We start from the raw sequence: 26,317 nt of genomic DNA on the forward strand, positions 1-26,317 counted from the left end.
AATAAATTTTGCACTAAAACCTACTAAAGCATAATAAAACTTGATAAAATGTACTGAAAACACTAAGAAAATGAACCTAAAAAGGGTATAAAATATCCGCTTATCAATCAGCCCTCTTAAGACATGATTGTTTTGTTATCACACTAGATCTTTTGATGCTAATACTCATGATGTTTGTTTTTGCATCTCTTTTGTTCAACTATGATAATTACTTTAATATAAGTCAGGATTATTGGTTTAAGTTGCTTTATATAATCCTATTGAAATATAAGTTAGCTTTGTTAGTTTATGTATCTTTTTTGCAATATTGTTAAATCATGTGTGAGTCCCAGAAATTGTACAAATTAAATTATTCATTCAATTCAAATATTCATCATACAATACACTTTCTATTACATTACATTATACATGAATCTCTCAATCACTTTTTACTTCAAAATCTGTAACAAATCAATAACAAAAATACCACCATCATGAACACAACTACCAACAATAAATGGATTATGAATTTTTACTCCTTACATTAGCTTTCAAACTCCCAACCCTCTATGCTAGGTTCATCTTCATTTCTCCATTGACCCTGTCAGAATCTGCTATCCCAACACCTTCATCTTATCCAATATCAGCCCAAACAAAATACTACACCAAATCTTTCCTCTTTTCTGAAATCAACTAACCAAAGATGAAATGAAGCAGACAAGAATAAACAAACAAAATTCACATATGTTTAACTTACATTATAATTGGGACATCCAAAAAATGGCTTGTTTAGATTTGATTTTGTTCCAGACCATTGCAGAACTGGATGACTACCGCACCCACACCATTCCGGTATCTTTGCACTTCTATTCCGGCTTTGCAACCTGACCCAGTTACCATTCGAAGGAGAGCGAATTGATCTTCCAGATGCGGTGCAACCACCCGTCATGGTGCCTCAACTAATAGCGATGAATGACAAATCTTTAACAAGGAGAAGAGTAACAACAACAAGAAAATAAAGAGGAATAAAAAGACAAGAGGAAGGAGGATGAGGTTAAAAAGGAATCTAACTCAGATAAATAATAAGATAATTAGGGTTTCAAAGACTAAATTGGGTACAAATACAACCCTCGCTATGTCAGCTAGCCGTTACAGTATCCAGCGTGGTAGGGAGGGTGCCATCTCAGTACTCTGTTTGCCTAGTCATCGTCAAAAAGAGTCGAGGGACCACATTGGTGCCCGGATCTGAATTTGGAGGATCAATATAGGTAATTGAATTTCGAAGATCAAAATAGATAATCGCGTGAATCTCATGGACCGAAACAGGGATTTAGTCTTAGTTTACTCGTAGGTGTTTATGGGCGTAAATTTAATATTTATTTTATTTATTAAAAAAACTTTTTATTGATCATAAACTAAGACATTCTCAAGTCTCGACTAGACGACTAGTGGCAAGAGTTGTGTCAGAACTGAAGACTACGTGATTTGATATATTTTGTCTACTGCATTGGGGAGATGGTATACTTGCCCCAAGTTGGACGCGGTTCGGATCTCCCATCCTCGCAAGTCCCACTCACAAATCACCATCTTCCAATTTCCACATGCGCCAGCCTGCAGTACTAACGTCTGAGTTACCATCTTGTGTTACAACCATGAGCAGTACACTCGCGTACTTCCCTTATGAATGACTACCGTCTACAAAAACAAATGGCTTACAATACCTAAAAGCCTCAATGCACGACGAAAATGACCAGAATACTTTGTCACACTGACTGGACTTCTTGTCAAGCAATTCATCAACGTAGTATAACATAGCTTGGAGGTCAGCAATGGTCCTCGAGAGGCACTGTTAGAGTGCTTCTAATCACTATATATCTTTGCAGTTGCTTTCTATTTACCCACCCACACTTTTCGATACGAAGGTTTGAAGTGATAACTCTGTTGCACGACACTCTATAACATCAGGATGGATACTGAAGGATTGGATTGGATGATAAGCCAGATGACACCATTAATCACCGTGTTGTCTAGCTGCCCATGGTCAACAGACATCGTTGGTGCCAATAGGTATGAGGTCCACTAAACTTATGAACTTCCCTAAAATACAACATCACACCAAACATGTAACTCATGACTAAAGAGCAAAAACTATAAATTACTTAAAATATAGATGGTGATTAATTACTTACCAATAACCAAGATTTTGTCTAAGTGACATGCATATGCTCCACGAACACCAAGCTGAACTTTGCTTGCATCGACAATAGTATTTCATATAATCATACTCAACCACTCTATACTCCGCATCCCGCCAAATACTATAATTCTTCACCTCCAGGTGAATAGCTTCCTTGCTCCTGATCAACTTGCGCACCCGAAACTCAATGCCCCGTCAAAATTGTAATCATCACCTAACACATTGACACCACATAATGGACCCTCCTCCACTGCATCAAGATATAGTGTCTAAAAGTGGCTAGGCACTCTGCATAGGTCAGGCACAACAAGCAGTACGGGTAAGAGAAATCTTCGTCCCAACGGAGTATCCACTACAAACTCATCTTCTTCTGAGCTACCGGATGAACCCTTGAACTCAACAATATACTTTTCATCTAACTTAGAGTCATTGTGCAAGTGATCTTCTGGTGTGCGTAATGTAATGAACATGCAGAAATTGGTGGCCCAAGGGTATGGATGTAGACGATGAGCCAATTCTCCATTGACAATATCAACAACCTCGGCATATAATTGCATGACTCGGTGTGCTAAGATTTTCACATGGGCCTCAAACATTGCATGCACTTGTTCATCGCCTACGACTTAGAAAAGCTTAAACTTGAAGCCTCTATTTTCCAAAGGAATGAGAAACTTGTGCCTAATTCTAATAATCTTTCTCTGATCTTAAATTTCCATCTTCATCAATATCAAATTCTTCAAATCCTATAGAGTGCCAAGTCTAAGGGTTGAAAATAAGACCGATCCAGACAATCAAGCACAACTCTTTTGTTGTTATCTCTAATACAATTATTTACATAAATATTCACAACAATGTGCTTCGTATTAGACATTTTAAAAAAATATGTAAAAAAAATTGAAGAGAAGATATATTAGAATTATAATAAATTAAATGAGCTCTTTATATAATTAAAAATTATTATCGCATGTGTATTACGTTTGCACATATAACTATTTTTTTAAATATGTATTTTATCCTCAGCAAAATTGAAATTGTTATGAATGTATCTCGTTTCTGTTATAGACGATCAGATACATTCAAAAGGATCACACTGTTTTATCTCTTCTACGAACTAAAAATATTGTCAATAATTTTTAACATATCTTATTTATGACAAAGATAAAATACGTTCGTAATAATCTTGTCTTTGCTAGGACGAAATATATAATAAGATGTATAAACGTTAATTTACTCGTACGTGTTTATAGGCGTAAATTTATTTTTTATTTTATTTATTAAAAAAAAACATTTTTTGACCATAGAGACATTCTCAACTCTCAAAGTCTCGACTAGTGGCAAAAGTTGTGTCAGAACCGAAGACTGCGTGATTGATATATTTTGTCTGCAACATTGGGGAGATGGTCTACTTGCCCCAAGTTGGACGCGGTCCGGGTCTCCCATCCTCGCAAGTCCCACTCACAAATCACCATCTTCCAATTTCCACATGCCCCAGCCTGCAGTACTAACGTTTAAAGCAGCTTCTTGCAATTTCAAAACACTCCCCCTGTTCTCCTTCCAAATGGCTCCAAATCTCAACCATCATTGACTCCATCCACCGAATAGAAATAAGGACCCCCAGGCGTTCTCCGCATTTCCAATTCCCAAACGCCTGTTTGGTTCCATTCTTTTCACATTCCAACAATATGCCCAGCTGGAGCACCAAGGATTTGTTAGTAGTTCTTGCTTTGGCAGTTACGGTCTCGAGCTTATTGAATGGGGTGAAGTGCCAGCAAACGAGTGACCTTGACAACCCTGCTGTTCTCTCTGTTTTGACACAGCTTGTTTACAGCCAAGTCTCCAACGTCACCTCTTTCCTCAGTCACGAAATTAGCAACCGCTCCAGTTTCTGCGTCGAAGATCTGTAAGTTTATTTGTACTCAATTTTGGTTTTAGAATAATTGTTTTAGTAAGGGAACACTTTTTTATGCTCAAAAGAAGCTTAAGTTTGTAGTTTCGTTAACTTCCATGACTAGTTTTAAACACTGCATTAAATTTTGAAAACTGAAATCATTTTTGGAGTTTGTTTAAAGCAATTAATGATGCATGTGCATCTGTTTCCTTCGTTTTATTCCCCTTCTAATTTAATCCTGTTTAATCAGTGTCAGCGAAACAGTTTCATTTCACCTCAATCTGAATTTGCTTTATTGGCGCAATCATAAATCAATGAATTTGTGTTGTATACAAATAGCATCCGAATACATCAATTTATAATTGTATTGGAAAAGTCATGACTCTTTTTTATGGTTAAAAGAAGCTTAAAGTTTATAGTTTCATGAAGTTTCATTTTACTGAATATTACTAGTGTTGATGAGAAACTGCAGTTGATGTTAATTGTTAAAGCAACTTATTTGAATCAGTTCTTAGTTTTAAGCATTGTGCTTCAAATTTTCAATTGAGATCATTTTTTAAGTTTATTTAAAGAAACTAATGATGCGTGTGTATTTATTTTATTTCCTTTCTCTTCCAATTTAATCCTGTTTTGACTGCTTATGTTAGTGCCCTTAAATGAGCTTGCGCAATATTTCTTTTCTTAGCCAGAGCAGTTGTCTGAGTAATTAACTTCTTCTATTATTATGGCATTGGTTAAAGAATCAAATGAGGAAAGTTTATCCTTGAATAGTAAGGCAGTGGTTAAAATGCCACTGTTGAAATTAAAGATTTTTAAAACTATTATGTGATCTGATTCATTGAATGGTTACACTATCTGATAACACAAGCTGGCTTGCTGTTGGTGAGGTGCATTGTTTACTTGAAATTATAAATAACTTTTTCTTAGCCAACGGCACCTTATAAAATCATTTAGAAACTTATTTTGATATTAGGCTCGATTTTCTTATTCTAGGAATGCTGATTGGAATAATGCATTTAACTTTTCATCCGACTTGGGCTTCTTGACTTCTTGCATTCAAACGACGAAAGGTAAGAAACTAACATCATATATTGTGATAAGAATTAGACAAAAAGAAATGGCACAGGTTTTATCCAGCAGAATATAAACATGTTGGTTTGGAAAATCTGGATGTTTTCATCTTCATTGTGCTAGATGTTATGAATCTACATACCATCTATTCATGCTGACTATTTCTATTCTGTTCATACCAATATTGTGCCTTTTCAACTATCATTCCATTCAATAATTTTCTGTTATTTACCAGAAACCTGTTTTACTTCTAATATGACTCTTAATGCTTTTGGATTCTGGTGGTTTTGATGTATTAACAGGGGACATAAAGCAACGCATATGTAATGAAGCAGAAATAAAGTTTTACTCAAAAAGTTTATTGGATAGATCTAATGGTATTAACTATTTGAAGCCTAACAAGAACTGCAATTTAACCTCATGGGTATCTGGTTGTGAGCCAGGATGGGCCTGTAGTGCTCCCTCGACCGAGCAGGCTGAATTCCAAAATTCACAGGATATGCCTTCAAGAACTACTGACTGTGAACCATGTTGTGAAGGTTTCTTTTGCCCTCATGGTATCACATGCATGATACGTAAGTACATCAAGAACGTCTGAGATGGTTTTTTCGTCACTGATTTAAATAGCTTAGTGTAGTTTTCCTTTGATTTAAACAGCTTAGTGCAAGCTCAGTTGACTCATGTAGACCAGTCGACCTCGTCTAGAAAATTTGTTGTTGTTTTTCATATGTTTCTGGATATAGATGTGATGTTATTCTAGACAAGAAGGTAGTATATTTCGCTCGGTGGTTATTTCAGCAATACGTTGGATGGTTGAAACATAAAGGAAAATCCATGTAATGGTGATATTTGTTGCCAATTTTGATGCTAAAAGATATCTCTAATGCTTTTATCTTTTCATGGTATTTGAAATATTTGTTCTGGAAGCTTGCCCTCTTGGATCCTATTGTCCTCTTGCAAAACTCAATAACACAACTGGTGTATGTGAACCGTGAGTTCTGATTTTCAAATCTTTCTCTTTTTATTTATAAATAATCGCTTGCATGCTTTATTTATAAACTAATCCTTTGACACATTTTTGAAGATATCGTTATCAATTGCCTCCAATGCGGCCAAACCATACCTGTGGAGGTGCAAATATCTGGGCTGATGTTGATAGCAGTAGTGAGACATTCTGTCCAGCAGGATGGTATTGCCCAACAACTACAAAACGTATTCCTTGCAGTAGTGGGTATTACATTATTCATTGGTTTACTCCTTATCAACTGCTAATATATAATAAAATAGCATTTTATAGTAGCATTTTAATGTCCATACCTTTTTTTAATTATTATTTGTGTTTTATTTATTTATTTATTTTTGTGATGAAAGAAGAATAGCATTAAGATGGGAAAATGGATGATACAAGGAGCAGAGGAAAATAGATCCTCCCACAAAAAGAATAAATAGAACAAAACATTAGTGAAGTGATGTTTATGATCTCTCAACATGTCCGAGAAGGAAAGTCCTCAAAAGAGATCATGAGCTTTACATCGTACAGAGTTGAAACGCCTAAATGTATGCCATAAAACTTGTTTATCTGAAAACGTATCATTAAGTTGCATTAATTGTGCTATGCCATGTACTCCAAAGAGTTGGCATATACTGCATAATGGTACAAAGGTTTTGCCTCTTTTCTGCTACCACAACCCCTGTGAACTTAGTCAATAAAAACTGATCCAAGGATGTCAGGCACAACCAAGATTCTTGGAAGACACCAAACAAAGTATTCCCCAAAGAATCAGCTATTGAATCCTATAAAAACAGATATAATAATACTTATGTCTTCAAAATTTGTTACTCTAAATACTTTTAATGTTCTCTCTTGGAATTTCAGGCATTACTGTAGGATGGGTTCTATATCTCAGACGAGTAAGATCACATGAATTGTGAATTACTATAGCAACAAACTTGTGTCATTATTTTCCTCAACTGTTTCTGACCCGTGCTGAGACATATTACCATTTACTGATTCTCTTGTAGGATGCTTCAAGTTGACTTCATGTAAATCGAAAGCTGAGACCCAAAACATGGGTGTGTACGGAATTATGCTCATTGTAAGTTTCTATACATTAACCTGATTATGGATTAGTAATAATAGTGCCTATTCATATATTTATTTAGGTTCCCTTTTTATTTGGACATCATGATTTTTGTTTTGATGACTTGGGACCTACTTGGTGCTTTTAGAAGTTTGTTTGCTTTCTAATATTCCTTTTTCTTGCTGTTTTGTTTCTCCTTTTCTTCTCATTTATATGTTATATCTTCAATGTTTGATCTTTCATTCAGTTTCAATTATTTGCAATTGTTCAATGAGGAATTTGTACCTATAAGCCATATCTTGTAACAAAAGTAGCCATATTGGATATATGTTCAGCAAAAAATTAAGAAATGAAAAGAGATAAGATATTTTATGGTCTTTTTTATTTCTTAATTTTCTTTATCTACATAGGTGATATGGTTGATGCTTAACACCATGTCACATATAGAAACATAGAAGTTATAATCTGTGATACAGACCATGATCGTAGAAGTTAGTTAACACTCTTCAACTACTAATGCAGGCTGCTTTGAGTACATTGCTGCTTATCATTTACAGCTGTTCTGATCAAGTTCTCAGTACTAGGGAAAGGAGAATGGCGAAGTCCAGAGAAGCAGCAGCTAGATCTGTAAGGAAGACTTCAAATGCACGACAAAGATGGAAAACTGCAAAAGACGTTGCTAAAAAGAGTGCAAGTGGACTACAAGCTCAACTATCACGAACATTTTCGCGTAAGAAGGACGTGGCAGATCCAGAAAAAGTTAAGATGTTGGGTCAAGCAACTGCAGAAACTGATATAGAATTGCTTTCACATTCACACCCTATTACTCCAAACATTGCTCCCAGCTCATCAGCTGTGCAAAAAGAAAAGGCTAAAGAATCCATTGATCCAATGCAGATGATGCATGAAATTGAAAATGGCGATAACCTTCACTTAGAAACTAAAACTAGAGATAAAAGTGTTCAAGGCAAAGCTTCTAAGGAAAAGCAACCTGAAACTCATAGCCAGATTTTTAAGTATGCATATGCTCAATTGGAGAAGGAGAAGGCACAGCAACAAGAAAACAAGAATCTTACTTTCTCAGGAGTAGTTAACATGGCTACCAAAGGTGAACCAAGGAAACGGCTGTTAATGGAAATTTCTTTCAAAGATCTAACTCTCATTTTGAAGGTGCAAAACAAACTTATATTGAGATGTGTAACGGGGAAAATTAAACCTGGGCGCATTACTGCTGTCATGGGTCCATCAGGGGCCGGTAAGACAACATTTCTTTCAGCAGTAGCTGGAAAAGCATTTGGATGCAAGATGACTGGTTCAGTTCTTATAAATGGAAAGACTGAATCAATCCATTCCTATAAGAAAATTATTGGTTTTGTGCCACAAGATGACATAGTTCATGGAAATCTGACAGTAGAAGAGAATTTATGGTTCAGTGCACAGTGCAGGTAAATAACATGGAATGTGACAGATTTTTGCAAACCATATAATTTTCCCTTGTCTAAATGTAACCTCAGTTCCCTTTCTCTTGTTATGGCAGTTGTGCCTATATTGTTTCTGTGATAGCTCTTATATGTTTGAATATCTGGTTAAGAAATGAATTTTGTTGTTCTGTTAATAGGCTATCTGCTGACTTGCCGAAAGCAGACAAAGTTCTGGTTGTAGAAAGAGTTATTGAATTCTTGGGCCTTCAATCTGTGCGGAATTCTTTGGTTGGAACTGTAGAAAAACGAGGGATTTCCGGTGGCCAAAGGAAGCGTGTAAATGTTGGACTGGAAATGGTCATGGAACCTTCACTTTTATTGTTAGATGAACCCACATCTGGTTTGGACAGTGCATCATGTCAGCTACTTCTTAGAGCATTAAGACGGGAAGCTCTTCAAGGAGTGAACATATGCATGGTGGTTCACCAACCAAGGTGACTTTTAATTTCATGATTGTTTCATTTTGTTAAAATCTGATAGGCTGCATAAACCTTTTGACACTGAGAACCTTTGATTAATAATAAAAAAGCAAGACAAATAAGAAGGGTCCCCCTGTAAATGAATTGAATTAAAGATATATTGGATTCAAGCAGCAGCAGCATGTAGTTGGTTGTTAGTAGCTTAGCTTTTATGAATGTAGTTGATAGATATCTATATGTGCACCTCTCTTTGGATGAAATGAAAATGCAATGAGTTCTTTCTCCTATTTACCCTACATTAACTGTAAGTAATCTCCATTTAGCCACCAATCCATTAGATTCCAATATATGTTATTGTTTGGTCACTTTGGTGGTAAGGTCAAGAGAGAACGGAAGGCTATGAGGATACAAAAAGAATAAGGGAATTGGTATGGGATCACCAAGTGTCTTGAATGGCTGGGTTATCCCATTTTATTTTGGAGTTTTATTTATTTATTTATTTATTTGAGAATCCTATTACTTATATATATATATTTACAAGACCTTACTGATGTGATTTCACTTTAAAAGCACAAGAGCGGGTATTTACAATTCCTTTATCTATTGATTGTGTTTATAATCTAGTTTCTGTTGTCCTTCTAGCGTTGTTGATCGCTGCATGTGCACTCCAAATAAGAAACCATTTTGAAGACTGATCTGTTTTATACCCTATGCTTTTAGTTTGAACTTGTTAAAAACAATATAACTCTCCCTTTGTTTAATTGATGACTGATCTTTTCACTGTAGCTATGCATTGTTCAATATGTTTGATGACTTGATACTTCTGGCGAAAGGAGGTCTTACTGTGTATCATGGACCTGTCAAGAAAGTTGAAGAATACTTTCTAGGACTTGGGATCTGTATTCCGGAGCGGATCAATCCTCCTGATTACTTTATCGACATTTTGGAGGGCTTAGTAGAACCTGGTGGAAGCTCGGGAGTCAGTTATAAAGACCTGCCAGTTAGATGGATGCTTCATAATGGATACCCAGTACCTCTTGATATGCAGAAGAATGCAGCGAAATTTGGTAACTTAACTCCAAATCCAGCTAACGAAACTGATCCCAATGGCTCTGAACATGACGACAGAAGCTTTGCCGGAGAACTATTGCATGATGTTAGACACGTCGTGGAATTGGAGGGGGAGAAGATACTATTCAACTTTTTGAAATCCCAGGATTTATCTAACCGGAAAACTCCTGGGATATTCAAGCAATACAAGTACTTCCTTATACGGTAAACCATGCAATGACTTCAGTATTTTGTTCACTTTGATGTCTAAAATTTCAATGCCTTGTTGAAATTTTCCATAATATGGATTAGTTTCTCCCAGAAGCATCACAATTTCTAGTTCTGAATGCTGATTGAACAACACATAGCATATAAATATCTAATGATGAGCATGTCTATAAGATTTTGTGTCTACATATCTTTTTGTTATCTGTTTGTTACCTTACTCATGCCAATGTTATTTTAGGATTGTGAAGCAGCGACTAAGGGAGTCCAAAATCCAAGCTATAGATTATCTAATATTATTACTTGCTGGAGCTTGCTTAGGAGCGCTGAGTAGAGGAAATGATCAGAAGTTTGGTGGAGTTGGATACATCTATACAGTGATTTGTGTATGTAAGTTAACTTCCTATAGTTAGTTTAATGTGCAAATGATCAACATGGTCCTTCAAATTTCACTCATTAGTCAAATTGGTCCTCCTAATTTTACTCAATCAAATTAGTTCTCCAAATTTTCCAACGTCAATCACGTTTGTTTCTACCTAATTTCAGTTCACACTCCGTTGTTTCACTCATTTGTGGGAGGTGAATCAACAGAAAAATGTTGATAAATTGTGATAGTCATGCTTTCCTGTTAGTAGGAATTTGAAACCGCTACAACCTGGAAAGGAAAAAACACCGCCGGTGAGCAAAAATAACAGAGTATGGACACAAAACTGGGTAGGGATGAGCATGATTGACGTTGAAAATTTGAGGATTTAATAAAAATCGGGAAGACCAATTTGAATAATGGGTGAAATTTGATATACCACTCTGACCTTTTATAATTAATTTAATAGGTCCCTCATGTTATGTTGTTAACTAGTCAGGAGTTGCGTTAGCATGTATATTTCCATATATGACATGTTAAACTCAATGGGGGATAATAAATATATAGGATACTGCATATTAGGACAAGGTCTGATGAAAATTAATCTCATATATTATTATATTTATTAGAATTAACAAAATAAGTTTGAGTAATTTAAGGAATGGATATTAAACTATGCAGAAGTGAAGAATTCACATCATCTTATAATTTGATAATATACTTCTGAGTGTAAGTATTCTCTTATCAAAGTAAGTGTCACTTGTACATTTTATGTTCATTGAAAAATTAATGAATCTTGACAAAAAGATTGCCAAATGCATTATTTTTTCAATGAATCTAAAAGGTAAAAGAGATACTTAATTTGAGAAGGAGGGAGTAATAAACTAGTTTCTCAAAAATAAGTGTCAATCCAATTTTATTTTTCCTCTTTATATCTAAATAATCTGTATTGCTGTTTGCTGCAATCAAATATGGCTGCAAGCTAAGATTGTTACCTTATATAACCCCCCAAAAAAGTGCGTTTTAGATAGAGAAATGTGAAATGATATTAATTGCATTGGTAACATCCAATATGAAAATAAGTATCATATACTTGACTTGTAGGATCCATGGGGGCATAACATGAGTATTAACATGATTTTCATTCTAGAATAGAAAATAAATTTAATAATATTTAAAACAGTTCAGCTTAATTCAAATGGTCATTGCTTCTATTTCCCTCATTGTTGTTGTTCATTCCTAATTTCAGCTCTTTTATGTAAAATTGCGGCCTTGAGATCATTTTCTCTGGATAAATTGCACTACTGGAGGGAGAGGGATTCTGGGATGAGCAGCTTGGCTTACTTTCTTTCTAGAGATACAGTGGATCATTTTAATACTCTGGTCAAGCCTGTGGTGTACCTCTCTATGTTCTATTTCTTCACCTATCCAAGATCAACTTTTGCAGATAATTACATTGTGCTGCTCTGTCTAGTATACTGTGTGACTGGAATAGCATATACATTGGCAATAGTATTCAAACCTGGCGCGGCACAGCTAGTAAGTATCACTGCATTAGATTTAGATTTATAATATAAAACTTTTATCAACAAACTGAAAAACATCTGCTCATCATTATTTTGCCCCATCCGGTCCAACATGTGATTGTTTGTTGCAGTGGTCAGTGCTTCTTCCAGTTGTTTTAACCCTTGTTGCAACACAAGCTAAAGACAGTAAATTTTTGAAGGTTGTAGCAAATTTATGTTACCCTAAGTGGGCTTTAGAAGCATTCGTAATCGCAAATGCTGAAAGGTATGTTATGGTTAATAATGGTTGTTGATTAGACTACATATGTGCTTGTTTAATATATCCAAAAGCAACTCATGAATTGCTGCATATAGAGAGAAGCCAGCTAGAGCCTGCATCTCCATGTTTCCCTTGATATTGTGCAAACTAATCAAGTTTTACGGCCGTGTACTTTCTCAAACTTAAATTCGCATGCGCGGCCTAAATGCAGTGAAAATAAAAGAATAAAAAAGTAAAAACTGTAGTAGCTAAGAAATTTCTCTTTGGGTTAATAGTAACTTTAGTCCCTATAGATGGAGCAATGAGTTATTTTGTAGTCAGTAAACGAGTCAAATTAGTTTCTTGAGTAATTTGACTCACAGGACTATGTTGACCTATTGAAATCTATACAGACCAAAATAACTTGGACATGAACCTGCATTGACCAAAGTGAGCATCACCCTTTTTCTTCTTGAGTAAATAGTCATTTTGCACCCGAAAGATTACAATTTTGATAAAATAGATCTCAAAATAAGCAAATGATAAAACGAACCCCAAAAGATATGTTCAACTTGACAAAAATGAACCAAATCTGTATAAGTATATAAGTAAATGGCCTAAACATTTGTTCAGTTTGAGCATATATTTAGGGGGTTTGTCATTTACATCTTTTGGAGTTTATTTTGTCAAAAGCATAACTTTTAGCGCGTCAAAATGGTTATGCTCTCTTCTTTCTTTCTTTCCTCTTGTTTTATTTGATTTAATTTTTGATAAAAGAACTTTAGTAACATGAAGAGGAACAATGCAAACTCACAGGAGGAATACAGATCCACTTTGCAAAAATAACTATTAGAACAAATGAAATATAAGTAAAGCATTTTAAAGGTACTGATCAAGATAGCTGTTTCCAAGAACTGAAAATGATAAGGCAATTTATATGTGATATTTGAAAAATTAAAAGAAAATATAACATGAAGGAACACCAGAAGGTACTGATCAATAATGCATAAAATGCAGGTACCATGGAGTGTGGATCATAAGTCGTTGTGGTTCACTAAAGAGAAGTGACTATAATATTCATGATTGGAGTTTGTGTGTTTCCATCCTAATTCTTATGGGTGTAACCGCTCGGGCAATAGCTTTATTCTCTATGCTTACCTTTCAAAAGAAGTGAGGTCAACATTATTGCTGCCACAGTTCTCTCGTTGTCTCGTTGACCAGTTGTTAGATACATTCACTAGAGTTAATCTACGGGGGAATAATTCCCCTATTAAATTATGGCAATTTACGGTTAATATTATTGTTCATAATTTGTGTTTGATAGAAAATGCTCATAAGGCTTTTTTTTTTTTATCTCTCTTTAGTTTTTTCTTTACAACGGCTTGAGAATGAGTGTTGAAATAGTTTAGTACAAACATTTTAAAATGGATCACACTTACAGAAATAGTAATTAGGCATTACTATTCTATAATTCATAAACTCTAATTGATATAAAATAGTATTTTCATGATATATATACATATACCAAAATAAACCACTAAAAATTAACTACTATATATTTTTGTATAAATATATGTATAGTTTAACTCATTTTTAATATATACTTTTTATTTTAATGTATATTCTCTACTAATATCTGATTTAATTATACTTTTAATATGATATATATATATAAACACTCACATTTTGTTGTTAAATTATCAAGGCTAATTAAGTTGGCCTAATAATATATAATCTCGTAATGCGCACTTTTTTCAAGTAATATCATTTTTACAGTTGACACTAATAGCAAAATAAGTAGAATTCACCAAAATAATATTCACTGGAAAACATTTTTTTAATATATATTGGAACTTATGTCAATGATACTATCTAAAGATTTTATAATATACTAATTAAAATTTCACTGTACACTTCAGCTCGATTGGTGGGGTATTAAATGACACACATCAATACAACTTTTATATTTGTTTTTTGATTACTTTATAGCACATTTATCGTTCACCGAGTTAGTTAGATTCAAATCTAAATATATAACTGAATGTCACATAGTATTACAAGATAATCCTAAGCCAATGCAGTTGGAAGAATGCACACCATCTGAACAGAATAATAACACTGAAGCAAATATCAAGGAATGAAATGTGACTCCGAAAGCTGTTTATATGAATGAGATGGGTGAACCTGTAAAATCTGAGAAAAAGAAGAGAAGGAAGAGAAAAGATAAGGATTTGGACGAAAGAACAACTACAAAAGAAGAGTGCACACCATCTGAACAGAATAATACAGATGCTAATGTCAGTGAATTAAATGTGACTTCAAAAGTTGCTGTTTCAAAAGTTGTTGTGCTTGGACTCGGTGCAGTAGAAAAATTATGGAAGAAGAAAACAAAGACAAGAAAAAGATAAGGATTCAGATGTAGGAACAACGAGGACTACAATATTCTGAGGTAATTATAATCTCTTATTGGACTCAGTGTCCTTGATGATTCTTGTGCCAATTTCACTCACTTAGAAATAGTGTTTTCCTGAAATTTGGAACTAATTATCTTGTTGAATAAAATTTTTTCAGATTCACTTGGTGGAAAAAGACTGGAAAGTGGTGAACAAAATGACTTTAAAGGAAGGTAAGGTAGTGAATTGTATTTCTCCGGCTATAAGCAGCAACCTTGTTATTTTCCTTGTGTGGATTCTTGAATCTTGACACTCTAGTATTAAGTTTGACCGACTTTAAGCCGAACTTATAGTTGACAAAGAAGATTATGGATTTATGGATATCATATTAACATAGAGCTACACTTTTGAGTATAATACTGAAATCTAAAGGCATTTGATTGATTAATCAAATGATGCTGAATAATCATGAAACAAAGAATAATAAGGGGCATTTTTGTAAATAGCTGGCAAGATCATGCTGCTTAAAATTGTTAGTTTGAAATTATGAACTTCCACGCTTTCACATTATTTACATCATTGCAAACCATAGGTGTTTCACCCTAATTACCTAGGGTAAGACCCGCACTACGCGAGGGTTAAATGATCAAATATAAAAATTAGTTGAGACATACTCATTGATACTAATAGTTGTTATTTTTATTTTGAAAATTTTTTATGCATAAAAATTAATAGTATAGGGTAAAATACTGTTCTATTCCTTACTTTCAATAGCCTAAATAATCCCTTTTTTTTTAGTTTATATTAGTAGATTTCACTTATACGTGAAAAGGCTATTATGTATGTGTATTTAAATGAAATTGGTAACACTATGTTATTGTTATACATAAAAAAATTATTAAATAATTAATACAAATAATTTTATTGTAATACTATTTCTAAGTGAGTGAAATTGGCACAAGAATCATCAAGGACACTGAGTCCAATAAGAGATTATAATTACCTCAAAATATTGTAGTCCTCGTTGTTCCTACATCTGAATCCTTATCTTTTTCTTGTCTTTGTTTTCTTCTTCCATAATTTTTCTACTGCACCGAGTCCAAGCACAACAACTTTTGAAACAGCAACTTTTGAAGTCACATTTAATTCACTGACATTAGCATCTGTATTATTCTGTTCAGATGGTGTGCACTCTTCTTTTGTAGTTGTTCTTTCGTCCAAATCCTTATCTTTTCTCTTCCTTCTCTTCTTTTTCTCAGATTTTACAGGTTCACCCATCTCATTCATATAAACAGCTTTCGGAGTCACATTTCATTCCTTGATATTTGCTTCAGTGTTATTATTCTGTTCAGATGGTGTGCATTCTTCCAACTGCATTGGCTTAGGATCATCTTGTAATACTTCTCTTCTTCCTTCAGCTCTATCAGTCAAACCAACCTCAGTTTCATTGCACTGGTCAAGAACAATATTCAAATTATCTTCATTCAACTGCTTGGGTTCCTTTGGCTCCTTTACACCCAAAGGTTGTAATTTTGTTTCAAGTTCTGACTTCTTTTCTTTATCTTCATCTTCTTTCCATGTACTCATCTGTTTTTCCTTTGCACTAGACACAGATTTTGACATTTCATCTTCGCAAACGACGTTATCATCCTTAACAGCTTTTTCAGATGCATTCACAAAATCATGTTCTTCTTTCTTATCATTAATCAAACTAGTCAAGGCATTATCTGAATTGCCAAGAAGTACCAGTTGGTTAGGAGAATCAGAAGAACAATCATTTTGACCACAATTGCTCAATGGAGAAACATCCACACTAAGAAACCAGCTCTTGTTGAAACCATAGAAGGCACTTTTTACAAACATGGAATCAGATAGGTGATAAAAGTACCCTTTGCGCTTTACCTGCAAATTAGCAAAATAATGTTATAATGAATAGGAATACAACCATGGCTTGGATAGCAAACAAGAGTAAACAAGATCAACTACAATATACCTTCATTGCATGAATCTGTATCCGCCCAAGTTTGGGAAAGCATGATTGGTGTCCTGACAAAATTCGCTCTGCATATAAAATTCATACATATGCCATGTACACAGAATGTTAGAACTCTGAAATAATTATGTGCATATTTAAGCAATGATTAGAAAAGAATAGTAGAGAAGACAATAGTGAGTTATAAATGCTAAGAGATTTTAAATATAACAAAGATTATGAAGCATATACTAGAGAAGCCTGCCTTTATGCACTTGAGGTTTCAAAAACAATCTTACAAGAAAAAGTCACACAGACAATATCAAATCCACTGCAAAGGGGATAGAAACTAAGGGTTGCTTAGACACTAACTACTTGAACAATACAATACTTGAGCTGTCTGCCTCGACCCAATATTAGTCAAAGTTTGATATCTATTTTACAAGTAGAATTAACACTCATGTCATGTACGAATACAAAGAGATCACCAAAGGAGGAACTAGTGGCTTTCTTCTTGAAGAGGTTCAGCACCTTGACACGCCCTTCCAAGGTGGTTGTTGAAGTAAAATTTATAACACCTTTAACAAAATCAGCCACTAAATCCAGAACTTTCATTATGTCATCTGCATAGAAATTCAAAGTAGTGCTGATGTTCAGAGATATTTGAGCTGGAAGTGTGTCCTCATGACAAGACCATCAATGGGGCAGTAGCCAAAAGCTTCCCACAATAATTAAGATACGCCGTGCTGTTGTGGTAACTAAAGCTTCTACGGTTGGGGTTCTCAACCGTGAGCAATATGCCCAAGGACACATTTATTGCCCCAATCGGGAACCAAACTCGCCTCTTTAACCTTAACCGACTGCAAGGTAATGATAGGGTCTTTCTACTTGAAGACAGTGAAGATCAAGATCACCAGGATCACCACCAACAAAATCACAATAGCAGCAGTGACACCGCAGCTATCTTAATCCTTTTTGGAACACCTCATGCAGCACGCCATGGCTACTCTCAAAATTGGGCGATACAAAATTTCCCAAAACTATTCAATATGCATAATCCAAGGAACAATAAAACCAAAACATGCATTGTACTTGTAGGAACAGTTGTACTCTAAATATATATAATTAGGGCTGCAAGCTACTACACACACTTATTTTAGTTCGTTTCCTACACACAAAAACAAAAAGACAAAGCAAGCATCTTTGGGGACACACAACCTAGAAAACGAAGCTTGCTATTTTCTCAAACATTGAGGGTGCTAATGCAGAACGTCGTAACAGTTGCACAAAGTCATAAACATTCAGAACACTGTACTGGAGAGGGAAAACAAAGTCTGCATTTGAAAAATAAAAAAATCTCTGAAGAATGAAGAAAGAAAAAGTAAAAGTGTGAAAGGAAGACCTTTGAGGTCGGAGACGGTATCGTGATCGGAGACGAGGACGGCCAAGTGAGTGTCGAGGTTGGTGTCGATGTAGACGACGTCGTTGTTTTCACAGAGGGGTTTAGGGTTGGACTCCGAGTCACGAATCGGAGGGTCCATTATTGAGTCGCTCGGAGGAGCTGGTTGAGTGGTGAAGGGGAAGCAATGGAAGAGAGCGCGCGAGAATCCCTGCTATGCTGGCATGTGAGGTAAGGATGCTACGTGTCTTTGTATTTTCCTTATTGTTTTCTCACAAGTATTTATGTCGGAGATGGTTCAGCTTCAGATTGGCTCAAGTCGAGAAAACATAAGAACCGGAATCATAATTACAAAAACAGTGCTTGACATTTTTAAAACTAGTCACTTTAGGGATATTTTATTTTATATAAATTAAATAAATATTTTATTTATTGAAATAAATAATTTAAAAAATTATTACGAAATTACGTTATCTTATTTCGTTTACACCGTCTAAACTAAATATATGTGTTTGCAGTTTATTTATCTCAAATTTTATTATTTATATATACAAAAAATTTCTAAAATAATTTCTAAATTAATATTTTTTATGTATTAACTAACTAAAAATAAAAAAACTTATTAAAATTGACAACACATACTCTATCTACTAGTATCTAATTCGTTGCAGATTGGATAAAAATCAGTCCGAGTATCTAATGACTTACAATAAGTGAGCAACTACTAAACTAGTAAGTTAATTTAGTAATTTAAAGTATTTATTAATATGTATGAAATTCGAAATGATTGAATTTTATAATAACTTTAAATTTGATATTTCTGCGGATAGAATAAGGTAAGGTAAGGTTTAAAACTTTAGGGTACGGGTAGGGTTAGGGTTGAGAGATTCTCAACCTGCAAGTAGAATATGATAGAATTTTAATAAAATTTTCAACCCGCAAATAGGATTAGGGTACCCTATCCTACTAATTACCAGTCCTATTACTTATATTTGATTTTTGATCATGCAAAATATTAATTTAATCTTATTTATTTTAATTTATAAATATTATATTCAATGATCATTCTTTAATAATGAAAAAAAAAATCATCCAAACTTGTTTGAAGAAATACAAAAATTTTTGTTTGATATAAAATTTTTCACATAAACAATTAACAATATTTGTGTAAATTTTTATGAATGCAACATTTTAGAACTTGTATATAATGCGAATCAAGTTATTTATAAAGTCAAATTTGGAAATCATGGTCAACCACAAAGTTAACGTGGATCATTTACAAAATTTCATTGTACAGCCTCTAATACTTTGCAGCTTACAGGGTTTAAGGGCACATGTTAAGATTACAAAATTAAAAATTTTTTATTAGAAAAACAAAAAATTAAATTTTTAATGTATTTATTTTGTAGTAAGAAAAAATATCTTAACAAATCCAAGTATTCTATTCATATTTTTTAAAAACTTTTAAAACTCAATGGTTATAATATTACACAACATACTATAGTAGTCGAGGTTACTTGGGCTACCACAGTTAGCAATATAAAATAGATTTTTTTAACATAGAAATATTTTTCTAAATTTATTTGGTATCAAATATCTTAGAAATTTAGATATATAAATAATAACATTTATAATGTAATGGCCTTTTAGATATAGTTATTACTAGTATTTTTGTCTGTGAAAAATTACGGGTATATTTAGACCAATATTAACTATAATAAAAAATAATAAAAATATCTAAAATGTTTAATTGTAATGTAGAATAAAAAACAATAAATGAGAAAAATAACAAATAGTAGTAATAAAAAATAGCATATCATTTTAGGTTTGAAAAAATTTCTTTGAATATAATATTTGTTGTGTGTAAATCCCGCATAATTAACAAATAATTAGTCAATAAATTAAATATTAATAAAAAAATTAGAAAATAGAATTTTATAGTTTAATGAGGAAGAATTAATTAAAATACGAATTTTGACACTAATTTGAAAAAATTTGACTCGAGATTGGACCAAGTAAGCCGAACCGGTTGACCGAACCCACAACGGGCCCAAAGGCCCAGCTAGTTCACTTAACCGAATGAGCTAGCTCATTCCTTCCTCCTTCCTTGCTGTTTCACATTGGAACACATAAAGGAAGAGAAGAAAAGTTCCCAAACCCTTATTTCCCATTCAAATCCACATCTCTTTCAACTCTGAGTTCCGATCGCCACATCGTTTACGGCCATGCGACTGCAGTGTTGAGCTCTACAAAGTCCGGTACTCAATTTGATAAGAAAGTCACAATTTTATTTTCAATCTTCTCCTCCCCAATTTCAAAAATTCAATGTTGTGAGGTGTTGAGATCTTTGATTTTTGATGTTATAGGATCCGAATAGCTTGAGGAATTAGTGGATTTTTATTAGCTTGAGGTATGGTTAAGGTAAGGACCCTCAAACCCCTAGTAAATCCCTTGTTTATACGTGTTTCGGTATTGAAATTTGGTATATAAATGTATATCTTTAATTTGAAACAAATTTCATTCCAATCCAAAATTCGAGGCTCCAGTTATGGATAGCCAAGTTCGTTAAAATCAAGTTTTTCATATAAAATACCAACCTCTATTTTTACCACATTTTCCAACTCAAACCTGCACTCCAAGTTTCAAACAACATCAAAACATACCAAACTACATATTATTATTTTACATTCACATCATACACTCTCATACACAATTTTGCCAATTCCAACCCCAACCATTCACATTCAACACCACATTTATACTCAATCATCAATATATCATTGTTATTCATAATAAGCACTATTTCATCAACCATCCACCACATTCATTTAACAACAACATACGTAATACCCACATCAAACAACACATAATTCAATAATCAAAACTACCACATGTACACCAACATATGATTCATCTTATCATTTGGTCGTCTAGCCTAAGTTTTCACAAGATATTATATATTATGTAAACCCCGCTAAAATCGGTAAATTATTAGTTAATAAATTGAATTTTAGTTAGGAATGCTAAAAATGCAAAACTAATATCAAAATAGGATAGGGCTCGTCGAAACGAAAATTTTGATACCAATTTCGAAAATTTGGCCCAAAAACGGACCGAAAGGGCCAAACCGGTTGAACCGGGGCCCAAACCGGGCCCGTGGGTCCAACCGGACCCAAACACTTAAATGAGGCAGCAGCTCTTTTCTTCCTCACAAGCTGCTGCGACGCCATTACAGCAAGGGAGGGAGAGGAGATTCACAAACCCTCACCATTCCTTCCAACTACCATAACTTTCTCATCCGGGCTCCGATCGCCGCACCGTTCGCGGCCACGCGTCGGGCTCGTCGAGCTCTTCAATTTTATCCAAACAAAACAGTAAGTGAATCGGTTTTTCCTAGCTTCATTTCTGCTGGTATATGAATTTCGAGTTTAAGGTTTGAGAAACTCAATCCCTTTATGATTTTTTTATGTTTTAGGGGTTCACTAGACTTGATTTCTTGTGGGTATTGCCCAAGGATCAGTGGGTAAAGGTAAGAGATCTCAAACCCTAATAAAATTTCTGAATTTAGGCATTTGGGTATTGAGTTGTTATGTTGGATATGTTAATTGTGGTTTAGGTAGTGTGTATGTGGATGTTGATACTTGTTGGAGGCTTGTTGGTGATCAAGCTTGGTTTGGGGCTGTTTGATTGAGTTTGGAGGGGCTGTAATTTTGAGTTGTGAGGCTGCCTTGGGTGAACTAAGTGATCGGCCAAGGTATGGTTTAAGTTTCGCACGTTTAATATTTACAGTATTATGAAAACTTAGGTTAGAAGAACCATAGGATAAGTTGAATTGTTAATGACATTAATGAGTAGCTTGGTATTGTTGTTAGTATAATTTTTGGTGAACATATATTGGGAATAGGAGGCCTTGAGGTTATTAATTTTATGCCCTTGGACTTGCTTATGATGGATTGTATTGGTGTTGGTATAGATTGATGATTATGGTTGATGTTTGTTCTTGAAAAATTGTTATGTGAATTGATGGTTTAACGCATGTATGAGAGTTGATGATGGCATTAATGGATTGGTAATATGTTGATGGAATATTGTGTGTGAACTGTTGATATTGCATAAGTGGAATGGTAATTGTGAAGGGTTGTTCATATATATTCACATATGATTTATACTAAACGCAATCTAAGATTATGGCTTATTGGATTGTTTAAAAATAGCTTGAAACGGCTGTTGGTGAGGTAGAAATGGAAGTGTTAGCAAATGTATGTGTTATAGGTAAGGAATTGTGAATGTGGTGAAAATGAGGTTTTGAAAGTGCTTTTGTAAAAATGATTTTGGGTGAACTTTGAAGGTCCATAATTTATTCCACAAATTCTTGTTTGAGTTGTGATTTGTTGCAAATAATAGATGGTTTTAAAACCTTTTGATTGATATCAACTTTGTGGGAAATGGAATTTTGTGGAGAAAGTTATGGACGTTGCAAGTTTAGTGTTTAAATCTGAGTTCAAGGTGACCAAACCGGTTTTGACTATTTTTAAACCAATTTTCCATTTCTAAACCTCTATTTTCTTCCCTTTAAGGCTTAAACTATGATTCTAGGTCCAGTAGATAAAAGAAGCTAGGAAAACAAAATAACTTGAAGGTGAAGAAAGTTGTAAATAGTGGCTTTTATGAAGAAAATAAGGATGTTAATGAAGTTTAATGTTAAAGTTTGATACTTGATGATGTATTGATGATAATTGCCATGGCTTATGAATAATGATATCTGAGATACGAGTTTCCTTGGGTAAGAACCGTGGCTCGCCACCACGTGTTCCAGGTTGAATCTCGATACTCTGTTGACCCTACGTCGTAAGGGTGACCGGGCACGTATAAATTCCCGGGTATGGATACCCCCATTGAGCGATGATATGATAATTGAATGTGAACTCTATGCATAGACTCTTGGGGATGCGCGACGAGGGACAGTCTAAGGTTTTCGGACTTGTCGGGTTGGCTGGATAACCGACAGATGGGCCCCATCAGCCGTAGGACAGGCATGCATCATATGCATTTGTTTGTATTGATTGCTATGCATTTCCTGGGTATGCCTAATTGATATATATCATCTGCTACCTGTTATATTTGCTACTTGCACTATCTGCTCATTACTTGTGCGTGAACTTGTTTGGTTGCTTGTCTTTGCTGCATTGTAGATGATGGAGGGGTAGAGGAAAAAGTGAAATGCTTTGGTGTTAGGTTAGGTTAGAAATTGAGTAAGTTAGGTATTAAGTTAAGTAGATTTAGAATACCTACCCCTGTTTATGGTTTCTATTTAGTAATTAAGTTGGATAACTAAATAACGGAGTTCTAGGATTGCCTATGGCATTCTCATGACCTTATTTATTATGTATTGTTTTGTTGTTTTTCAGATGCAGGTCGAGAGGCTCCTCGCTAGGCGTCTGGATTCTGGAAAGCGAAGTAGTTCTTGGGTGTATTTTGGTTTCTATTTGTATATATGTATATATATATGTAGCTCACTCTCCAAGTAACTTATGTATGCTGCTCCTCTTAGAGGTTGAGGGAGAGATAGGAGTTTACTTTGGTATTTTGGTATATTTTGGGGATACTTATGTATGTTTATATGTATATATATATATATCCTCCGGCCAGCCTTAACTTCACAAATTGAGTCAGGAGCTAGTTATGCTATTTCCTTGGCTTTCCTTTACTCTTCTGCTTATCTTTATCATTTCTGATTAGGTTTCGCACGCAAGTAATCCTATTCCTTGAGCGTTGCGCTTTTTGTTTTGCGATTCTTATTTACCCACTTTGTTTCAAGGCTCCTAGTATATTTTTTTTTCAGTATTATATGTATATCTTTACTATTAGAGGTCTGTAATACCACACTACCTCTGTTCTATGACTTAAGCGTAAAACACTGTGTAGTAGGGTGTTACATATTACATACGAGAAACCAAAACCATGCCTTAGCCGATTTCTTTCCTAAGCCAAAAATACCCAAATTGATAAGGTCACAAGCCTTCAACACCAAAAATACAAGGCATAGCTACCGCACGGCTAATCATCTGTCGGTTCTTACTTGTGTCAAAATAGGATCTCTCTATCCTTTTGCACACTGTCACTGCGCCCAACATTCGTAAGTTTGAAACTCGTCACAGTCATCTCCTTCCAAATCCTACTCAAAATACCACAGACAAAGTTTAGACTTTTCAGATCTCAGGAATGCTGCCAATTAGTGCTAGCCTCTACCACGAAGGTTGTAATCTCACGGACTCGGTCCATGGATCAGAGACCCCTTTCTGAGGGACCTCGAATCCGACCGATGCTGATAATTGGATACAGGCCATTGAGCGAGCATTACAGGCTCAACAGGTTCCGGATGAGCAATGGGTTGAGTTTGGGACCTACCAGTTGCATGGTGAAGCTCAGCACTGGTGGCAGGGCATGAGGCGCATTCTGCAACCTGATGGGATTGTGATATCTTGGGAGTTGTTCCGAGATGAATTCTATAAAAAATATTTCCCTACTTCAGTTAGAAATGCCAGAGAACTTGAACTGCTTCAGCTTAAACAGGGGCAGATGACTATCACTGAATATACCAGTAAATTTGAGGAATTGTGCCGCTTCTCACGCATCTGTCAGGGAGCTCCTGAGGACTTTGCCGAGTGGAAATGTATAAAGTATGAAGGAGGCCTTAGGAGTGACGTTCAGAGCTTTGTGGCGCCTATGCAGATTTGGGTGTTTTCTGAGCTGGTGAATAGGAGCAGGGTGGCGGAGGAATGTGTCAGAAGAGCTGCAGCAGAAAGAGGGAGTCTGAGGACGCCATTCCAGAGGACCACAGGGAGAAACTTTGCACCCAGAGGCAGACAGTTCAAGCGTGGTGGCTTTGTTCCTCAGAACAATCAGGGGCAAGGCAGCTCCAGGAAGTCTAATACCAGTGCTAATCAGGGAAGGAGACAGGGAAAGCAGCCACAGCAGGATATGAGTTGCCACAGATGTGGGAAGTATCACTCAGGACCATGCAGGTTTGGGACTGGAGTCTGTTACTCTTGTGGGCAGCCGGGACACTTGGCTAGTAGTTGCCCCGAGAAGAAGGGGTATGAGACAGGCAGGGTGCAGCAACCAGGAAGGGTATACACTACTTCTTCTATAGGCGCTGAAGGGTCAGAGGCATTGATCCGAGGTAAATGTGAGATGGTGGGTAAAACTTTGAATGCTTTGTTTGATTCTGGAGCTTCACATACTTTTATAGCATTTGAGAAGGCTGATGAGCTAGGACTGAAAATAGTAATACTGGGGTATGATTTAAAGGTATATAATGCTACCCACGAGGCTATGGTGACTAGATTAGGGTGCCCCCAAGTTCCTTTTCGAGTACAAGGGCGTGATTTCGTGCATAACTTAATTTGTTTGCCGATGACTGGTCTTGATCTCATTCTGGGATTGGACTGGTTATCCAAGAATCGCGTTCTATTAGATTGCTCGGCGAAAACAATGTATTTTATGCCTGAAGACACTGAAGGGCCGGTTATAGTGAATAATTACTATTTGAATTCCATGATGGTGAACTGTTCTGGGGCTGAATGTCAGGGGATATTGTTTCTAGCTGCAGGTGTTTCGGGTGATGATCAAGACTTAGAACAAATCCCAGTTGTATGTGAGTTTCCGGAGGTGTTCCCTGATGATATTGATGAATTTCCACCGAAACGGGAAGTTGAGTTTGCTATTGATTTAGTACCTGGGGCCGGACCAATCTCGAGTGCTCCTTACAGGATGTCGCCTCTGGAGATGGCCGAATTAAAATCTCAACTGGAGGATCTGTTGGGTAAAAATTTTATCCAACCAAGTGTATCTCCGTGGGGTGCGCCAGTATTACTGGTGAAAAAGAAAGATGGAAGCATGCGCTTATGTGTTGACTATAGGCAGCTAAATAAAGTTACAGTGAAGAATAAATATCCGTTGCCAAGGATTGATGACTTGATGGACCAATTACAAGGAGCCGGTGTGTTCTCTAAAATTGATCTACGATCCGGA

At 35.3% G+C, this 26,317-nt stretch overlaps 3 protein-coding genes and 1 long non-coding RNA gene across 5 annotated transcripts; 3 read left to right on the forward strand and 1 right to left on the reverse strand.

Annotated features, from left to right (window-relative positions):
• The first annotated feature begins 3,524 nt into the window (after positions 1 to 3,524).
• Positions 3,525 to 13,887, forward strand: LOC107474116 (ABC transporter G family member 24). Of its 2 annotated transcripts, XM_016093705.3 has the most exons (14): positions 3,525 to 4,076; positions 5,058 to 5,134; positions 5,438 to 5,710; positions 6,063 to 6,126; positions 6,220 to 6,366; positions 7,012 to 7,046; positions 7,158 to 7,231; positions 7,739 to 8,661; positions 8,835 to 9,131; positions 9,903 to 10,391; positions 10,633 to 10,781; positions 12,005 to 12,294; positions 12,413 to 12,546; positions 13,537 to 13,887. In XM_016093705.3, the coding sequence occupies exons 1-14, from the start codon at positions 3,859 to 3,861 to the stop codon at positions 13,691 to 13,693; spliced, it is 3,327 nt and encodes a 1,108-aa protein (XP_015949191.1). In that variant the 5' UTR covers positions 3,525 to 3,858; the 3' UTR covers positions 13,694 to 13,887. The 2 variants fall into 2 exon arrangements, with proteins under 2 accessions (XP_015949191.1, XP_052113111.1); XM_052257151.1 differs by lacking the exons at positions 12,413 to 12,546; positions 13,537 to 13,887 and having other exon boundaries at positions 10,633 to 10,777; positions 12,005 to 12,175.
• Positions 13,888 to 14,944: 1,057 nt separating this feature from the next.
• LOC107474117 (uncharacterized) lies at positions 14,945 to 18,552 on the reverse strand. The gene is made up of 3 exons (XM_016093708.3): positions 18,287 to 18,552; positions 16,906 to 16,973; positions 14,945 to 16,814 (listed from the first exon to the last, which is right to left on the reverse strand). The coding sequence occupies exons 1-3, from the start codon at positions 18,423 to 18,425 to the stop codon at positions 16,224 to 16,226; spliced, it is 798 nt and encodes a 265-aa protein (XP_015949194.1). The 5' UTR covers positions 18,426 to 18,552; the 3' UTR covers positions 14,945 to 16,223.
• A 2,933-nt stretch (positions 18,553 to 21,485) lies between these two features.
• LOC107474127 (uncharacterized) lies at positions 21,486 to 23,881 on the forward strand. Its single transcript, XR_001589185.3, has 4 exons — positions 21,486 to 21,657; positions 21,759 to 21,812; positions 21,900 to 22,037; positions 23,692 to 23,881. It is a non-coding gene; the product is annotated as an uncharacterized LOC107474127 (long non-coding RNA).
• An 846-nt stretch (positions 23,882 to 24,727) lies between these two features.
• LOC127744923 (uncharacterized) lies at positions 24,728 to 25,922 on the forward strand. The gene is made up of 2 exons (XM_052257793.1): positions 24,728 to 25,810; positions 25,896 to 25,922. The coding sequence occupies exons 1-2, from the start codon at positions 24,728 to 24,730 to the stop codon at positions 25,920 to 25,922; spliced, it is 1,110 nt and encodes a 369-aa protein (XP_052113753.1).
• The last annotated feature ends 395 nt before the right edge of the window (positions 25,923 to 26,317 follow it).

This window comes from Arachis duranensis, chromosome 2 (assembly GCF_000817695.3).
Source record: "Arachis duranensis cultivar V14167 chromosome 2, aradu.V14167.gnm2.J7QH, whole genome shotgun sequence".
NCBI classification, from domain to species: Eukaryota; Viridiplantae; Streptophyta; class Magnoliopsida; order Fabales; family Fabaceae; genus Arachis; species Arachis duranensis.